The 13,783-nt window shown below is 47.2% G+C and overlaps 1 protein-coding gene across 2 annotated transcripts in view; it reads left to right on the forward strand.

The window, feature by feature from the left end:
- LOC105491347 (WW domain containing E3 ubiquitin protein ligase 2) overlaps window positions 1–13,783 on the forward strand; it is a 181,207-nt gene that overhangs the window by 100,094 nt on the left and 67,330 nt on the right. For both annotated transcript variants that reach the window (XM_071084849.1, XM_071084850.1), the window contains exon 7: window positions 10,719–10,846. In XM_071084849.1, coding sequence (XP_070940950.1) covers window positions 10,719–10,846 — 128 coding nt within the window. The remainder of the gene's footprint in view (window positions 1–10,718; window positions 10,847–13,783) is intronic.

The raw sequence follows: 13,783 nt of genomic DNA on the forward strand, positions 1-13,783 counted from the left end.
TGCCTTTCCTGGTTCGCTTCTCCTTTTACCCACCTTCTCCATTTTTTTTTTTTCTAATCCACATTTGAGTGGGGAGGAAGAATTGAGGGGGGTGCAGGTGGGAGTAGGTTTATTTATTGGTGCTTCTCAGGGTGGTGGACACTGTTTCTTTTCCCATTACGGCTTCCTTTTTTTTTTTATTTTTTCATGCTTCTATTTTAAGTGCCTGTTTCTTTCTGGTTCTGTCTCACTGGAAACTGGCCCAGCTCCACTGAATTTTTTTTTCCATGCAGCTATTAAAAGACAATGACCAGTTAAGAGTGTGCTCAGAGGAAGGACAGACGTGAGGTGGGGAGCCCTCTTGGTTCTAGTAATCCTAGGCAAATACCGCTCACCCGGATTGGAATGTGAGAAGAGTTTTATTAGGCAATTTTACTTTTTGTGGCTGTTTTATAGAAGGAAAATCAATAATCAGGTTGTTTTGTTTTGTTTGTTTGTTTTGAGACAGAGTTTCGCCCTTGTTGCCCAGGCTGGAGTGCAATGGTGTGATCTCGGTTCACCGCAACCTCAGCCTCCGGGGTTCAAGCGATTCTCCTGCCTCAGCCTCCTGAGTAGCTGGGATTACAAGCATTCATCACCATGCCTGGATAATCTTGTATTTTTAGTAGAGACAGGGTTTCTCCATGTTGGTCAGGCTGGTCTCGAACTCCCGACCTCAGGTGATCCACTCACCTCCGCCTCCCAAAGTGCTGGGATTACAGGCGTCAGCCACTGCGCCTGGCCCTTGCTTTGTTTTTTTGAGATAGAGTCTTGCTGTGTCACCTAGGCTGAAGTGCAGCAGCAGGATCTCAGCTCACTGCAACCTCCATTCCCCAGGCTGGTCTCGAACTCCTGACCTCAGGTGATCCACCTCGGCCTTCCCAAGTGCTGGAATTACAGGCATGAGCCACCGTGCCTGGCTAATAATCAGTTTTTATACCTTGAAACTTCTCTTTTGCTGAACTTGAGTATCAGTGGGCCTGAATCTGGGGTCAGTGAACCTCCCTTTCATATTCTGGGCCTCTTTTACCAAGATAGAAAAGTATGCTTAGAACCTGGTATCCAGCCAGCATGAATTCCTTTTTTTTTTTTTTTTTTTTAGAGACAGGATCTCTCGCTCTATTGCCCAGGAGAGAGTGCAGTGGTGTGATCACAGCTCACTGCATCCTCGACCTTCCGGGCTCAACTGATCATCCCACCTCAGCCTCCCCGCATAGCTGGGATCACAGGCACTTGCCACTATATCTGGCTAAGTTAAAGCAACTTTTTATGGAAATGAGGTCTTCCTATGTTGCCAGGCTGCGTTTGCACTCTTGGGCTCAAGCAGTCCTCCACACTTGGCCTCCCAAAGTGCTGGATTACAGGTGTGAGCCGCCACCCCCAGCCTAGCTATGAATTCTCAACATTCGGCAGAGATGTGTCCCTAGTCTGTATAGAATCCCTACATGTATTAATCCAGAAATGTTTGTAGGGTCTTGAATTTTTCCTGAATCACATTCCCATCCACATTCTTGCTGGTTTTTGGAGCATATCCTCACGCCATACCTGCTTTCTACACCTTTTGCTTACTTGTATATTTTCTCCACCAATGGCTTTTAAAAATTATTATTTTACTAAGGTATAATTTACAAATAGTAAAATCCACCCTTACTAGTGTATAGTTCTGTAACTTTTGACAAAAGCATACAGCCAGGTAGCCACTATCGTAATCAAGATACAGAAAGGCTGGGCCTGTGGGCTCATGCCTGTAATCCTTGCACTTTGAGAGGCCGAGGCGGGTGAAGTCCTGAGGTCAGACTTCAAGACCAGCCTGGCCAACATGGTGAAAACCTGTCTCCACTAAAAACACAAACATTAGCTGGGCATGGTGGCAGGCGCCTTTAATCCCAGCCACAAGGGAGGCCGAGGCAGGAGAATCGCTTGAACCTGGGGGGCAGAGGTTGTAGTGAGCCGAGATTGTGCCACTTCACTCCAGCCTGGGTGAAAGAGTGAAACTCCGTCTCAGAAAAAAAAAAAAAAAAAAACAAAAAAGATTCAGAAAGTTTCATCACCCCAGAAAGTTCCCCAGTGCCCCTTTGTAGCTAGCTCCTCCTTCTACCCCTCACTGCTGGCAAGCATGGATCTGTTTTCTTTCTCTAAGTTTGATCTCTTCTTGAATATCTTAAAAATGGAAATGTACACTGTGTAGCCTTCGGTGTCTTTTACTTAGCATAATGCGGTTGTGACTCACCTCTGTTACCACATGTACCGCACTTCATTCCTTTTATGCATTGAGTTTATTCCACTATGTGTACTACAGTTGGTCTATTCATTCACCAATTGAAGGACTTGGAGTTGCCTACAGTATTTGGCGATTACAAACAAAGCATCTATGAGCATTTGCATACAGGCTTTTGTGCAAACATGTTTTCATTTCTCATGGGTAAATACCTAGGAGAGGCCGGGTGCGCTGGTTCACACTTACAATCCCAGCACTTCAGGAGGCCAAGGAGGGTGGATTGCTTGATCTCACGAGTTCAAGATCAGCCTGGGCAACGTGGTGAAACCCCTTCTCTACCAAAAATGCAAAAATTAGCTAGGCATGGTGGCACGCACCTGTGATCCCAGCTACCTGGGAGGATGGGGTGGGAGGATCGCGGGAGCCCAGGAGGCTGCAGTGAGCCATGATCACGCCACTGCACTCCAGCCTGGGTGACAGAGCGAGACCTTGTCTGAAAATAATAATTTTAAAAAGTACTTAGGAGTGGGATTGTCAGTTTGCATGCTGAGTATATATTTAACTTTATGGCCGGGCGCGGTGGCTCAAGCCTGTAATCCCAGCACTTTGGGAGGCCGAGACGGGCGGATCACGAGGTCAGGAGATCGAGACCATCCTGGCTAACACGGTGAAACCCCGTCTCTACTAAAAATACAAAAAATTAGCCGGGCGCGGTTGTGGGCACCTGTAGTCCCAGCTACTCGGGAGGCTGAGGCAGGAGAATGGCGTGAACCCGGGAGGCGGAGCTTGCAGTGAGCCGAGATAGCGCCACTGCACTCCAGCCTGGGCGACAGAGCGAGACTCCGTCTAAAAAAAAAAAAAAAAAAAAAAAAAAAAAACTTTATAAGAAACTGCCAAACAGTTTACAAAGTGGCTGTGTTCCCGCCATCAATGTATGAGAATTCCAATTACTTTGCATCCTAACCCGGACTTGTTTTTTTTTTTTTTTTTTTTGAGACGGAGTCTCGCTCTGTCGCCCAGGCTGAAGTGCAGTGGCGCGATCTCGGCTCACTGCAAGCTCCGCCTCCCGGGTTCACGCCATTCTCCTGCCTCAGCCTCCCGAGTAGCTGGGACTACAGGCGCCCACAACCGCGCCCGGCTAATTTTTTGTATTTTTAGTAGAGACGGGGTTTCACCGTGGTCTCGATCTCCTGACCTTGTGATCCGCCCGCCTCGGCCTCCCAAAGCGCTGGGATTACAGGCGTGAGCCACCGCGCCCGGCCGGACTTGTTACTGTAAGTTGTACAAAAACTCTGTCCATTCTTTTTGTTGTGAGAGACAGTGGCACAATCTTGGCTCACTACCACTTTGGCCTCCCAGGTTCAAGTGATTCTCCTGCCTCAGCCTCCTGAGTAGCTGGGATTACAGGTGCCAGCCACTATGCCTAAGTTTTGTATTTTTTTTTTTTTTTTTGAGACAGAGTCTGGCTCTGTCGGCCAGGCTGGAGTGCAATGGCTTGATTTTTAATAGAGAAGGGATTTCACCATGTTGGCCAGGCTGGTCTCAAACTCCTGACTTCAAGCGATCCGCCTGCCTTGGCCTCCCAAAGTGTTGGGATTACAGGCGTGAGCCACCGCGTCTGACCTAAAAAACCTTTGTCTGTCCTAATACATATGTAATGATATCTCATTGTAGTTTTAATTTGCACCTCCTGAAGAACTTATGATGTTGAGCATCTTTTTTGTGCTTATTTGCCCTCTGTAGCTCTTCTTTGGTGATGTGTCTGTTCGAATCTTTTTTTTCAGTTGGAGTTTGGCTCTGTCGCCTAGGTTGGAGTGCACTGGTGTGATCTCGGCTCACTGTAACCTCCCCAAGCTCAAGCCATCCTCCTGCCTTAGCCTTCCAAGTAGCTGGGACTATAGGCGCTTGCCACCACACCTAGCAAATTTTTGTGTTTTTGTAGAGACAAGGTTTTGTCATGTTGCTCAGGCTGGTCTTGAATTCCCGACCTCAGGTGATCCGCCTGCCTCAGCCTCCCAAAGTGCTGGGATTTCAGGCATGAGCCACCACACCCAGCCTCAAATCTTTTGATTATTTAAAAAATATTGGGGTTGTTTTCTGATTGCTGAATTTTAAGAGTTCTCTCTCAATTCTGGATAAAATTCCTTTATCAAATATATATTATCAACCATAAAAATCACAAACTCCATAAATTTAGAAGAGAGAGCTTCATTTCTAAAGGGGGATACCATAACCTGCAGGCAGGAAGTGGAGCCTCCGCCTGAAACCAAAAAGCAGGCACTTCAAGGGAGGGAAGGATGAGACAGTAATTTACGCTAAACTGGTTGGCTAAGTTTACATATTTATCAGGTTATAGGAGAAGCTATAAATATTTACCAAGGGGACACACATGTGTGCATCATAAACTAACACGTTTGTTACTTGTGTCCCTTGTTGCCCTTTGGGGTGGACGCTTAATATTTAAATGTATTATGGTTAGGCCCTGTCCGTCAGAAGGTGAAGCAGAGGATGGAAAGATACTCAGTGCACAGCCTCCGTGGCCTGGCCAGAACTACACCGTGGTCAGTGGCCTCTTATCAGGAAGGAATGCTGGTCAGTTGCTGTGTGGAAACCACAAAAGGGAAGGCAGCATGAGGCTGCTAGTTGAAATCAGCAGTGAACAAGTCGTTTGAGAGGGTTGATTTTTGTTTAACACTGAGGAAAGAAAGACTCATGATGGCTAGGAAGGACGGGGTGTAACGAGGTATGTCTGACCTTGCATCTCGTCATGGCTGAGAATTAAGGTTTTCAAGGTTTCTCTGGGGTCCTCTTGGCCAAGAGGGGGGTCCATTCAGTTGGTTGAGGGGCTTAGGATTGTATTATTATTTCTCAGTATCATAGAGTGTCTTTTCATTTTTTTGGACAGTGTCTTTAGAAGAGCAGGAGTTTAAAATTTTTGATGACGCCACAAAATGCTTTTAAAAAAAAGTTTCACATTTTATTTATTTATTTATTTATTTATTTATTTATTTATTTATTTATGGAGACAGAGTCTTCCTACGTTGCCTGGGCCAGTCTCAATTGATCCTCCTGCTTCAGCCTCCTCAAATGCTGGGATTACAGGCATGAGCCACTGCACCTAGCCTCATTTTAATAGATATTTTTGCTTTCTACAAATTTCTTCCCTATTTCCCCCTCTCCCTAGCTCCTTGCAACCATCATCCCGCTTTCTCACTCAGTTAGTTTGACTACTCCAGGTACCATTTAAATGGACCCACACAGGATTCTTCTTTTTACCGCTGGCTTCTTTCACTTAGCGTAGTGTCCTTGAGGTTCATCCATGTTGTAGCCTGTGTCAAAATTTCCTCCCTTTTTAAGGTTGAGTAATACTCATATGTGTGCATACACCATACTTTATCCATTCGTTGAGGGTGGGTTGCTTCTACCTCTTGGCTATTGTGAATCATGCTGTTGTCTACCTGTGTGTGCAAATATCTCTCCTGAGGTCTTGCTTTCAGTTCTGTTTTTATTTTTTATTTTTTGAGACAGAGTCTCGCTCTGTCGTGCAGGCTGGAATGCAGTGGTGCAATCTTGGCTCACTGCAACCTCTGCCTCCCAGGTTCAAGTGATTCTTCTGCCTCAGCCTCCCGAGTGTCTATAGACATGTGCCACCATGCCCAGCTAATTTTTTCTGTTTTTAGTAGAGATGGGGTTTTGCCATGTTGGCCAGGCTAGTCTCGAACTCCTGACCTCAGGTGGTCCACCTGCCTCAGCCTCCCGAAGTGCTGGGATTATAGGCATGAGCCACTGCACCTTGCTAAGGCTTTTAAAAAACAAACAAACAAATAAACAAAGTCCTGCTTTATTTAATTACTTCACATGAACCGTTGCATAAGTGACAATGGTCAAAAAGGCTGCACTGAGGTGACACTGTCACGTGGTCAGCCAGGCTCACTCACCAGCAGGTGGCTTCCCCAAAGCAGCATTGTGTGCTGTGATGGAAATCTGTGTCTGAGCAGAATTACACATCACAGCATTTCCACTAAGGTGGAAGCTCCTTGAGGTCAGGGACTCTGTTTTGTCTCTAGAACGGGGCCTAACACTCAGGAAAGGATGACTGAGTACAATTCTGCAGCCCTCATGAAGGGCGAGGCCAGATGTCCCATGACACCCAAGGCTCTGACTGTCAGGGTGTAGCTGAGGATGGAGGCCAGAGCTATGACCGTCAAAGCTTAAATGCCAAGTGTCAGTGAGCAGCCCTGTCCTGGGGACCTCATCTGCATCAGAACTGCTTTGGGGAGCATGGGTCCTGGTTGTGACTGGCCTGCCTTCAGGAGGCCTCAGTTCTTGAGAGAGGACCTTGGGTGAGGACACACCGCCTCCTGAGAAGGGTGTGCTACAAAGAGAGCTGAATTTCTATAATGAGTTGACTTAAAACCATTTGTGGAGTTTGGCCTGACTGGCACGGCTGTTCTAACTGCTTTCTGCCTGCCTTGGGGGCTATATAACTCCTCCCCTCCCCCTAAATGGTAAGGGGAATCAGACCAAGGTTGAAGCCATGGGCAGAGCCGAGCTCGGCTGTCTCAGCTATCACCCGGCATTTGTCTGGGTGCTATTTTGGTCCACGATGTGTGGTTTCAGCCTCTGGGCCAGCTTTTCATCATGATGTGATCCCATCTTTTATGGGTTGACTGAGTTCTCCAAGAGAGGAAACTGCCAAAGAGAGGAGTCGCCTCAGATGTTGAGGCCTTCTCTTCCTTTAACTGTCTTATTTTTAAGGTAACACAAGAGCCCAAAACTAGTAACTCCAGATTTAGGGCAAGGAGGGAATCTGGGGAGAGGGGATGTGGCGTGCGTGTGTGTTGGGGGGTGGTGGCTGGCCGCGGGCGGGGAGGCAGCAGTTCATGCAAAGTGGTCCCAGCTGCCCCTAGCTTAGGGCTGATCCCGCCCTGCCCTGCCCATCATTCAGGGTAAGCCGCTATCATTAGTGGTTAAGTGTTTCTGAAAGTATTCTCTCTCCACGCTGACCACATGCCCTTTCTGGGAAGGGAGGGCGGGGCCAGGGAGTAATGGGACCCACCCTGTTGTCATGCCCAGCTGCTCTGCAGAGGGACAAGGAACCCAGGGCTGGAATTGATCATGGGCAGGTTCGTCTGAGGGGCTGACAGTGTACTTTTTGCAGGTCCTGCAGCTCCCTGAGGGGTCCAGCTTGCTCCTGGGGGCTGCAAGTTCCAAATCAGAGAGGCTTTTTGTCCTAGTAAAGGGATCCTTGGCTGAAACAAAGCTTCTATTAACCAATTTTTCTCTCTCAAGCTCTCTGCCCTCAACACGTACACATATGCACACACACGCACACACACGGACATACACACACACGCAAATATACACGCACACACGCGTGCACACACACACCAGCTTGCTGAGGGCTGCCTGCCTTTCCCTTTGGAACTCATTTGTGCTCGTTCCACTTTTGAGGAGGAGCTGTGGTAAAATGCTTACGGTGAACATTTCTTCCCATGAAGTGGGAACTTTGAAATACTCATCTTTGACTGAGGTGTGGTTGACAGCTTTTTTGTTGTTGTTGAGACAGAGTCTCCCTCTGTGTTGCCCAGGCTGGAGTGCAGTGGCATGATCTCGGCTCACTGCAACCTCCACCTCCCAGATTCTAAGTGATTCTCCTGCCTCAGCCTCTGGAGTAGCTGGGATTATAGGTGCGTACCACCACACCTGGCTAGTTTTGTATTTTTAGTAGAGATGAGGTTTTGCTATGTCGGCCAGGCTGGTCTCGAACTCCTGACCTCAGGTGATGGACCTGCCTTGGCCTCCCAAAGTGCTGGGATTACAGGCATGAGCCACTGCGTCCAGCCAACAGCTTTTGATTTATGAAATTAGCTCAAGGAAAAAGTTAAGATGGAAAAAGAGAGTCCACATTGAGTCTGTATTTCCACAGCTCTGTCGTGCGCTGTCTCTATTGCCACGCAGTGTTTAGGTATGAGGGACTCCAGAGTTTGCTACGTTTCTCCATTTTTCTCCTTTTTTTTTTTTTTTTTGTTGGGGGTTGGGGGCAAGAAAAACTTAAAAAGAAATTTTTTTTTTTTGAAACAAAGTCTCACTCTTTTGCCACGCTCTCAGGCTGAAGTGATCCTCCTGCCTTGGCCTCCCAAGTACCTGGGACCACAGGGGCATGCCACCACACCTGGCTAATTTTTTAAAATTTTTGGTAGAGATGAGGTCTCCCTGTGTTGCCCAGGCTGGTCTCAAACTCCTGGGCTCAAGTCATCATCCCATCTCAGCCTCCCAAAGCGTTAGGATTACAGGTGTGAGCCACTGCACCCAGCCAAAAATTCATGTTTTTTTCCTTACTCACAAGTATACAAGCTCAATGAAGGAAGCTGGGAAAATCTAGAAGAGCACAAAAGGGCTTCTGTATTCCCAATATCCAAATATAATGACCGTTAAGATTTTGGTTTATGTTCATCTTGTCAAATTCTGTTTCTTACTTTAGAGAAGGTAGTTGGTGAGGGTGGTTCATATCCCTCAAGGAGCCTCCTGTTGACCATCCCAACACGCTGGACCAAACACTCCCAGCAGGGTTGTTCTGCTGGGGGTGGATCCTCCCAGTGGGGAACTTTCTATTATAGCTCTTAATTTCACCATTGTCCAAATGACCAGCAAAAAAATAGCCCAAGAGGAATTCAGCTTGAGTTCAGGCTTCCTGTCCCATCTTCTGACTTAAGAGCCTGAGCTCTTCATGTTAAACTGCCTGGATATGAATCTTTGCATCCTTTGGCTTACTTTCTGCAGAGCTTCTGTGTGTCTGTTTGCTTATCTGTAAAGTGGGGATGATAATAGTAACCTACCTTTAGGGTTCCCATGTTAAATGAGAAAATATATGTAACGTGCATAGCACACACAGTACCTGGAACATAATGTTAGAGTCAGTGAATATTACATACTTCTATAGCCATTATTATTACCTTTATTTATTTGTTGACTTTTTTTTTTTTTTGAGACACTCTCATTCACTCTGTCACCCAGGCTGGAGTACAGTGATGTGATCTTAGCTCCCTGAAACCTCTACCTTCTGGGCTCAAATGATCCTCCTACTTCAGCCTCCTGAGTACCTGGGACTACAGGCATGCACCAGTAGTGCAGCTAATTTTGTTTATTTTTTGTAGAGGCAGGGTCTCATTATGTTGCCCAGGCTGGTCTCAAACTCCTGGGCTCAAGTGATCCTCCTGCCTTGGCGTCCCAAAGTGTTGGGATAACAGGCGTGAGCCACTGTGCCCAACCACCTTTATTGGTGAGAGTAGTCTTATCACCCCGTGTTGCATGGTACAAATTGTCTCTGGGCCTCTGTTTCTCTGCCTGGAGAGGGGTGATCTTATCTTCACTGGATGGTATTTGAACCATCTCACAGTTGCAAAGTAGTAGATGCTTACTAAGTAGTAGAAGAGCCTCCTTTGGTGAAACAGATGAACCGAAGGACAGGGAGGCTTAGACATTTTCACTGAGTGGGCAAAGTCAAGCTACAGAAAGAACTTGAGAGTGCATGCTGCCTGTTGCCTTGTGTTCTCTGAAGATGCCTGATAGGTTTTCTGCTGCTAAATCCCATAGTTTTCTTTGTGATTTGGGTCCATTTCTGTATTGCTTCTCATTTATTTGGATGGATTGTTGAGTCCTCTTTTCTACATAAAACATATCTAGGCCAGGCACAGTGGCTTATACCTGTAATCCCAGCATTTTGGGAGGCTGAGGTGGGAGGATCGTTTGAGCTCAGGAGTTCAAGACTAGCCTTGGCAACACAGCAAGACCCCATCTCCCCAAAAATAAAAAAAATGAGCCAGGCGTGGTGCTGTGCGCCTGTAGTCCAGCTCCTGAGGAGGCTAAGGTGGGAGGATCACTTGAGCCCAGGAGTTTGAGGCTGCAGTGAGCTATGATCGCACCACTCCAGCCTGGGCAGCAGAGTGTGACCCTGTCTCTAAACAAACTAACAAGTGAGCGACAACAACAAAAGGTGTCACCATACGCATTGACTAAACGTTGTTTAATGCCCCTTGACTTTTATTGCCAAGGGAATTATCTTTCTAGCTATAGAGAAAATTGCTTTGGATAAAAGCTCTTCTTGCCTAAGGGGGGAAATTTTCATCTGAGCCTGTCAGTGATTCTTGTTTATTTGTAACATTTGAGCCCAATAAAAATAATGTGATGGTCACAGGATATTTTGCCAATTATTTCAGATGCAGGGGCAATTCACTCTGGATTTATTTACTTGAAGTGGAAAAGTTTACACAAAGTTACCTTCTTGAGCTTTTACCAAAAAGGAAACTTCCCTGGGTCTCTCTGCTTGGAACCAGCTTCTGTTGAGTCCAAAACTAGAGGGGCTATTAAAGGTCTTGTTTCCAATAAATGGCAGGAGAAGGGAATATGATGACTTAGGCAGGAAACACTTCTGTCCTTTTCAGTGACTTATGTCTGTCTGCTTTCTACTTTGAACCCCCAGGACGCACAGACATTCAGGTGCTGCACCCAGAACAACCCCAGCAACCGGCGAGCAAAGCCCAGGTGCTCGGAGCCGGCACCGCCAGCCCGTCAAGAACTCAGGCCACAGTGGCTTGGCCAATGGCACAGGTGAGTGATGGCACTGCACGCCAGCCTGCACTGAAGCCGTGGGCTCTCACCCGTTCTAACGTGGACACGGGATCCTGCCCACTGTGTCAGAATAGAGGGTGGGCATCAGAAGGCTCTAGGACTAAACTGGATTTGAATCCATCAGTCTTTCTACTGACCCATCTTCTTCTATCTCTGGCATATTCTGTACAGCCATGGTTATTCTCCATATGACTGCGCTTTTCTGAAATACTCATTTGCACAGAAATAAAAAGTCCTGTCTTCTTTTTCTTTTTTTGAGATGGAGTCTCGCTCTGTCTCCCAGGCTGGAGTGCAGTGGCATGATCTTGGCTCACTGCAAGCTCCGCCTCCTGGGTTCACACCATTCTCCTGCCTCAGCCTCCCGAGTAGCTAGGACTCCAGGCACCCGCTGCCATGCCTGGCTAATTTTTTGTATTTTTAGTAGAGATGGGGTTTCACCATGGTAGCCAAGATGATCTCTATCTCCTGATCTCGTGATCCGCCTGCCTCGGCCTCCCTAAGTGCTGGGATTACAGGCGTGAGCCACCACGCCCGGCCTTTCTATTCATTTCTCATCAGCATTAGATTTCATGTTGGGGAGGCTATCTCATTTATACATGGCATATTTTTGATTTCCTTCGCGTAAGGGAATTACCAGACTAAGGAAATATAGGACTAAGTATTGTTGCTAAGAGCTGAGTCAGATGATGACACCACCGGTGAATAGGTTGAGATGCTGACTAGGGCAAAGCCAGGTAACTACTTGGGGGTGTGCTGGGGCCATCCCGACGGGGGCCCCATTTGAGAGGAGACAGTCCCGTCCACGTGTGCACAGAGCTTCCCCACACTTGGCTCTGCTTCCCCGTAAGTGAGACGGGAAGGACCTATTTCAGAACAACTCATTTTCCGTCCTGCTCTCCCTCTCTCTCATCAGGACAGAGTCAAAAAAGAAAAAGAAAAAACAAACCCATTCATTTCTCTAAACTTCTCAAAGACTGTCAAATCTTTAGTGACTGCTGGTCGTTTGGTAGTTTGTCTTCATTTGGGGCAGTTGGGCAGGGACGTAGACATTTCGCTTCCATGCACTGTAGGTAGAGGAATGCTGGGGTTGAAACTGGTAGTTGACGCTGAGATAGTTTTCTAATGCTCGTGACAGCAGAGGTGTGGCGTGAAGGCCAGGAGACTCAGAGCAGCGTGGCTCTTCATGGAAGTGTTGTTGTGGCATTGTTAAATGACCTCTGTGTGACAAACTTACTGAGTGGAAGAAATTGATTTGAGTTCCTTTGTAATACCCTTCAGTTCTCTGGCAGCACCATATGGGGGCTTCAGAGTCCCTGTGGCTGCTGCTGTTGCCTGGATACCCTGTCGTCTTCAGTGGACCACGAGATGGAGTGGTCTGTGTCCTATAAAGCACACTGTGAGTGCGGTGGCCTGACCTCCTCCCTGAAGTTTGGGACCTGCCTGAAGGACTTGAGTGAACTGACTAGCTCACCCTGAGCCTTGGGGATGAGGAGGAGCTGCAGGTGGGGAGTCCTGGGGCTGCCATCTCAGCCGCCTGGTGCCCCTGGACGACCCACTGTATCCTCGTGCTGGAACATCCAGTGGTAGCTGAGCCTGGCCTTCCTGTCTGTGTGAAGGTGACAGCAAAGTGATGGCCGTGAGCCATGGTATAGAGAACCATAGGCAGCTCTGCGAGCATTTTTCTCTTAGAAAACTCAGTGGCTGTGGAGGAGGGCAGTGTTTACAAATGGGGACGGGGGACTGGCTTTTAGGAACCAACTGATTGCCAGGTGCCGTGGCGGAGCTACCAGTGGCTTTGTTCTGCCAGGGGCCTGTGTTACTGGGATCATGGTTTCCTGCAACTACTTCTACTTTTCCTATAAAAACTATTGGTGAATTGACTTTCTTTGGTGATAGTCCTTGAGTCACTCTTAGACATTTCAATAGAGCTGTATTTCCCCTACATTTATTTTTAGGTACCGTTACTTATTGTCCTTATCTCTAGGAACATTATGTTCTAGCAGACAAGGCAGGTGCCAGCTGTGTCTTCAAGAAGCCGAGTGTCTCTAACCTCGGACTGCCTTGGACACATTTCATGGTGGTGTCTCTCAAAGCCCAAACCTGTTCCTAAGATCTGTCTCTGAAGGGCAGTTGTATTTTAGGGATTTCTGCCCACTCCAGTGCTGAGGCCTTGATGTCCATCTCTCTCCTTTCTGCTGTGATGGTGTTTCACCTTTACCTCACAGGCAGCCTGTACTTGATATAACGTCTGCCCCAAGGGTACAGAACTGTGTCACCTTTGCCGTGGGGAGCTGCTGAAGCTCCTCTCTTAAGTAGCGCAGTACCAGAGGGGGTTTGAGGGTTTGAATGAGGACATCTTCATCCCTCAGTCTGCTGCTGTGAGAACTCTGAGGACCAGTTCCAAGATGGTGGTGGTGGGGAGCTCTGCCTCCTGGAAGAGTCTCCACAGACTTGCGAGATTTATTTAGCAGCCTTTTTTGGCTGTGTGCTGCAGTTATGCATGAAAAAGAAATTTGGGGCCAAACCGGAGCTGGATTCCAGGTGGTTTTTTTATGTTGTCACAACCATAAAGTATCCATTTTTATAAAACAAGAGTGAATGGCAGCCTGTCTGTATAAATATTATATTTCTAAGTTTTAGAAGTGGTGGAATCAAGAAATAGACTAATGGCGTAGCCCTTCATAGAGACTTGTATGGAATGATTTACTTGCTAATTCTTTATTGAAGACTTTACCCCCAAATTTACATATTTTACTTCTTCCCTAAATGTAATTTCCATACACATCAGTCAGAAGTTGCATCAGCTGTGGTCAGGTTCCGGTTCTTCATCTTTAATGTGTTTAAGGCCCAGTGACTTGCTGGGTCTTAGTTTTCTCATTTATAAAATTAGGGCAAAAGTTGGGCGTGGTGACATGC

The sequence above is a fragment of the Macaca nemestrina genome, chromosome 18, assembly GCF_043159975.1.
Source record: "Macaca nemestrina isolate mMacNem1 chromosome 18, mMacNem.hap1, whole genome shotgun sequence".
Taxonomy (NCBI): domain Eukaryota; kingdom Metazoa; phylum Chordata; class Mammalia; order Primates; family Cercopithecidae; genus Macaca; species Macaca nemestrina.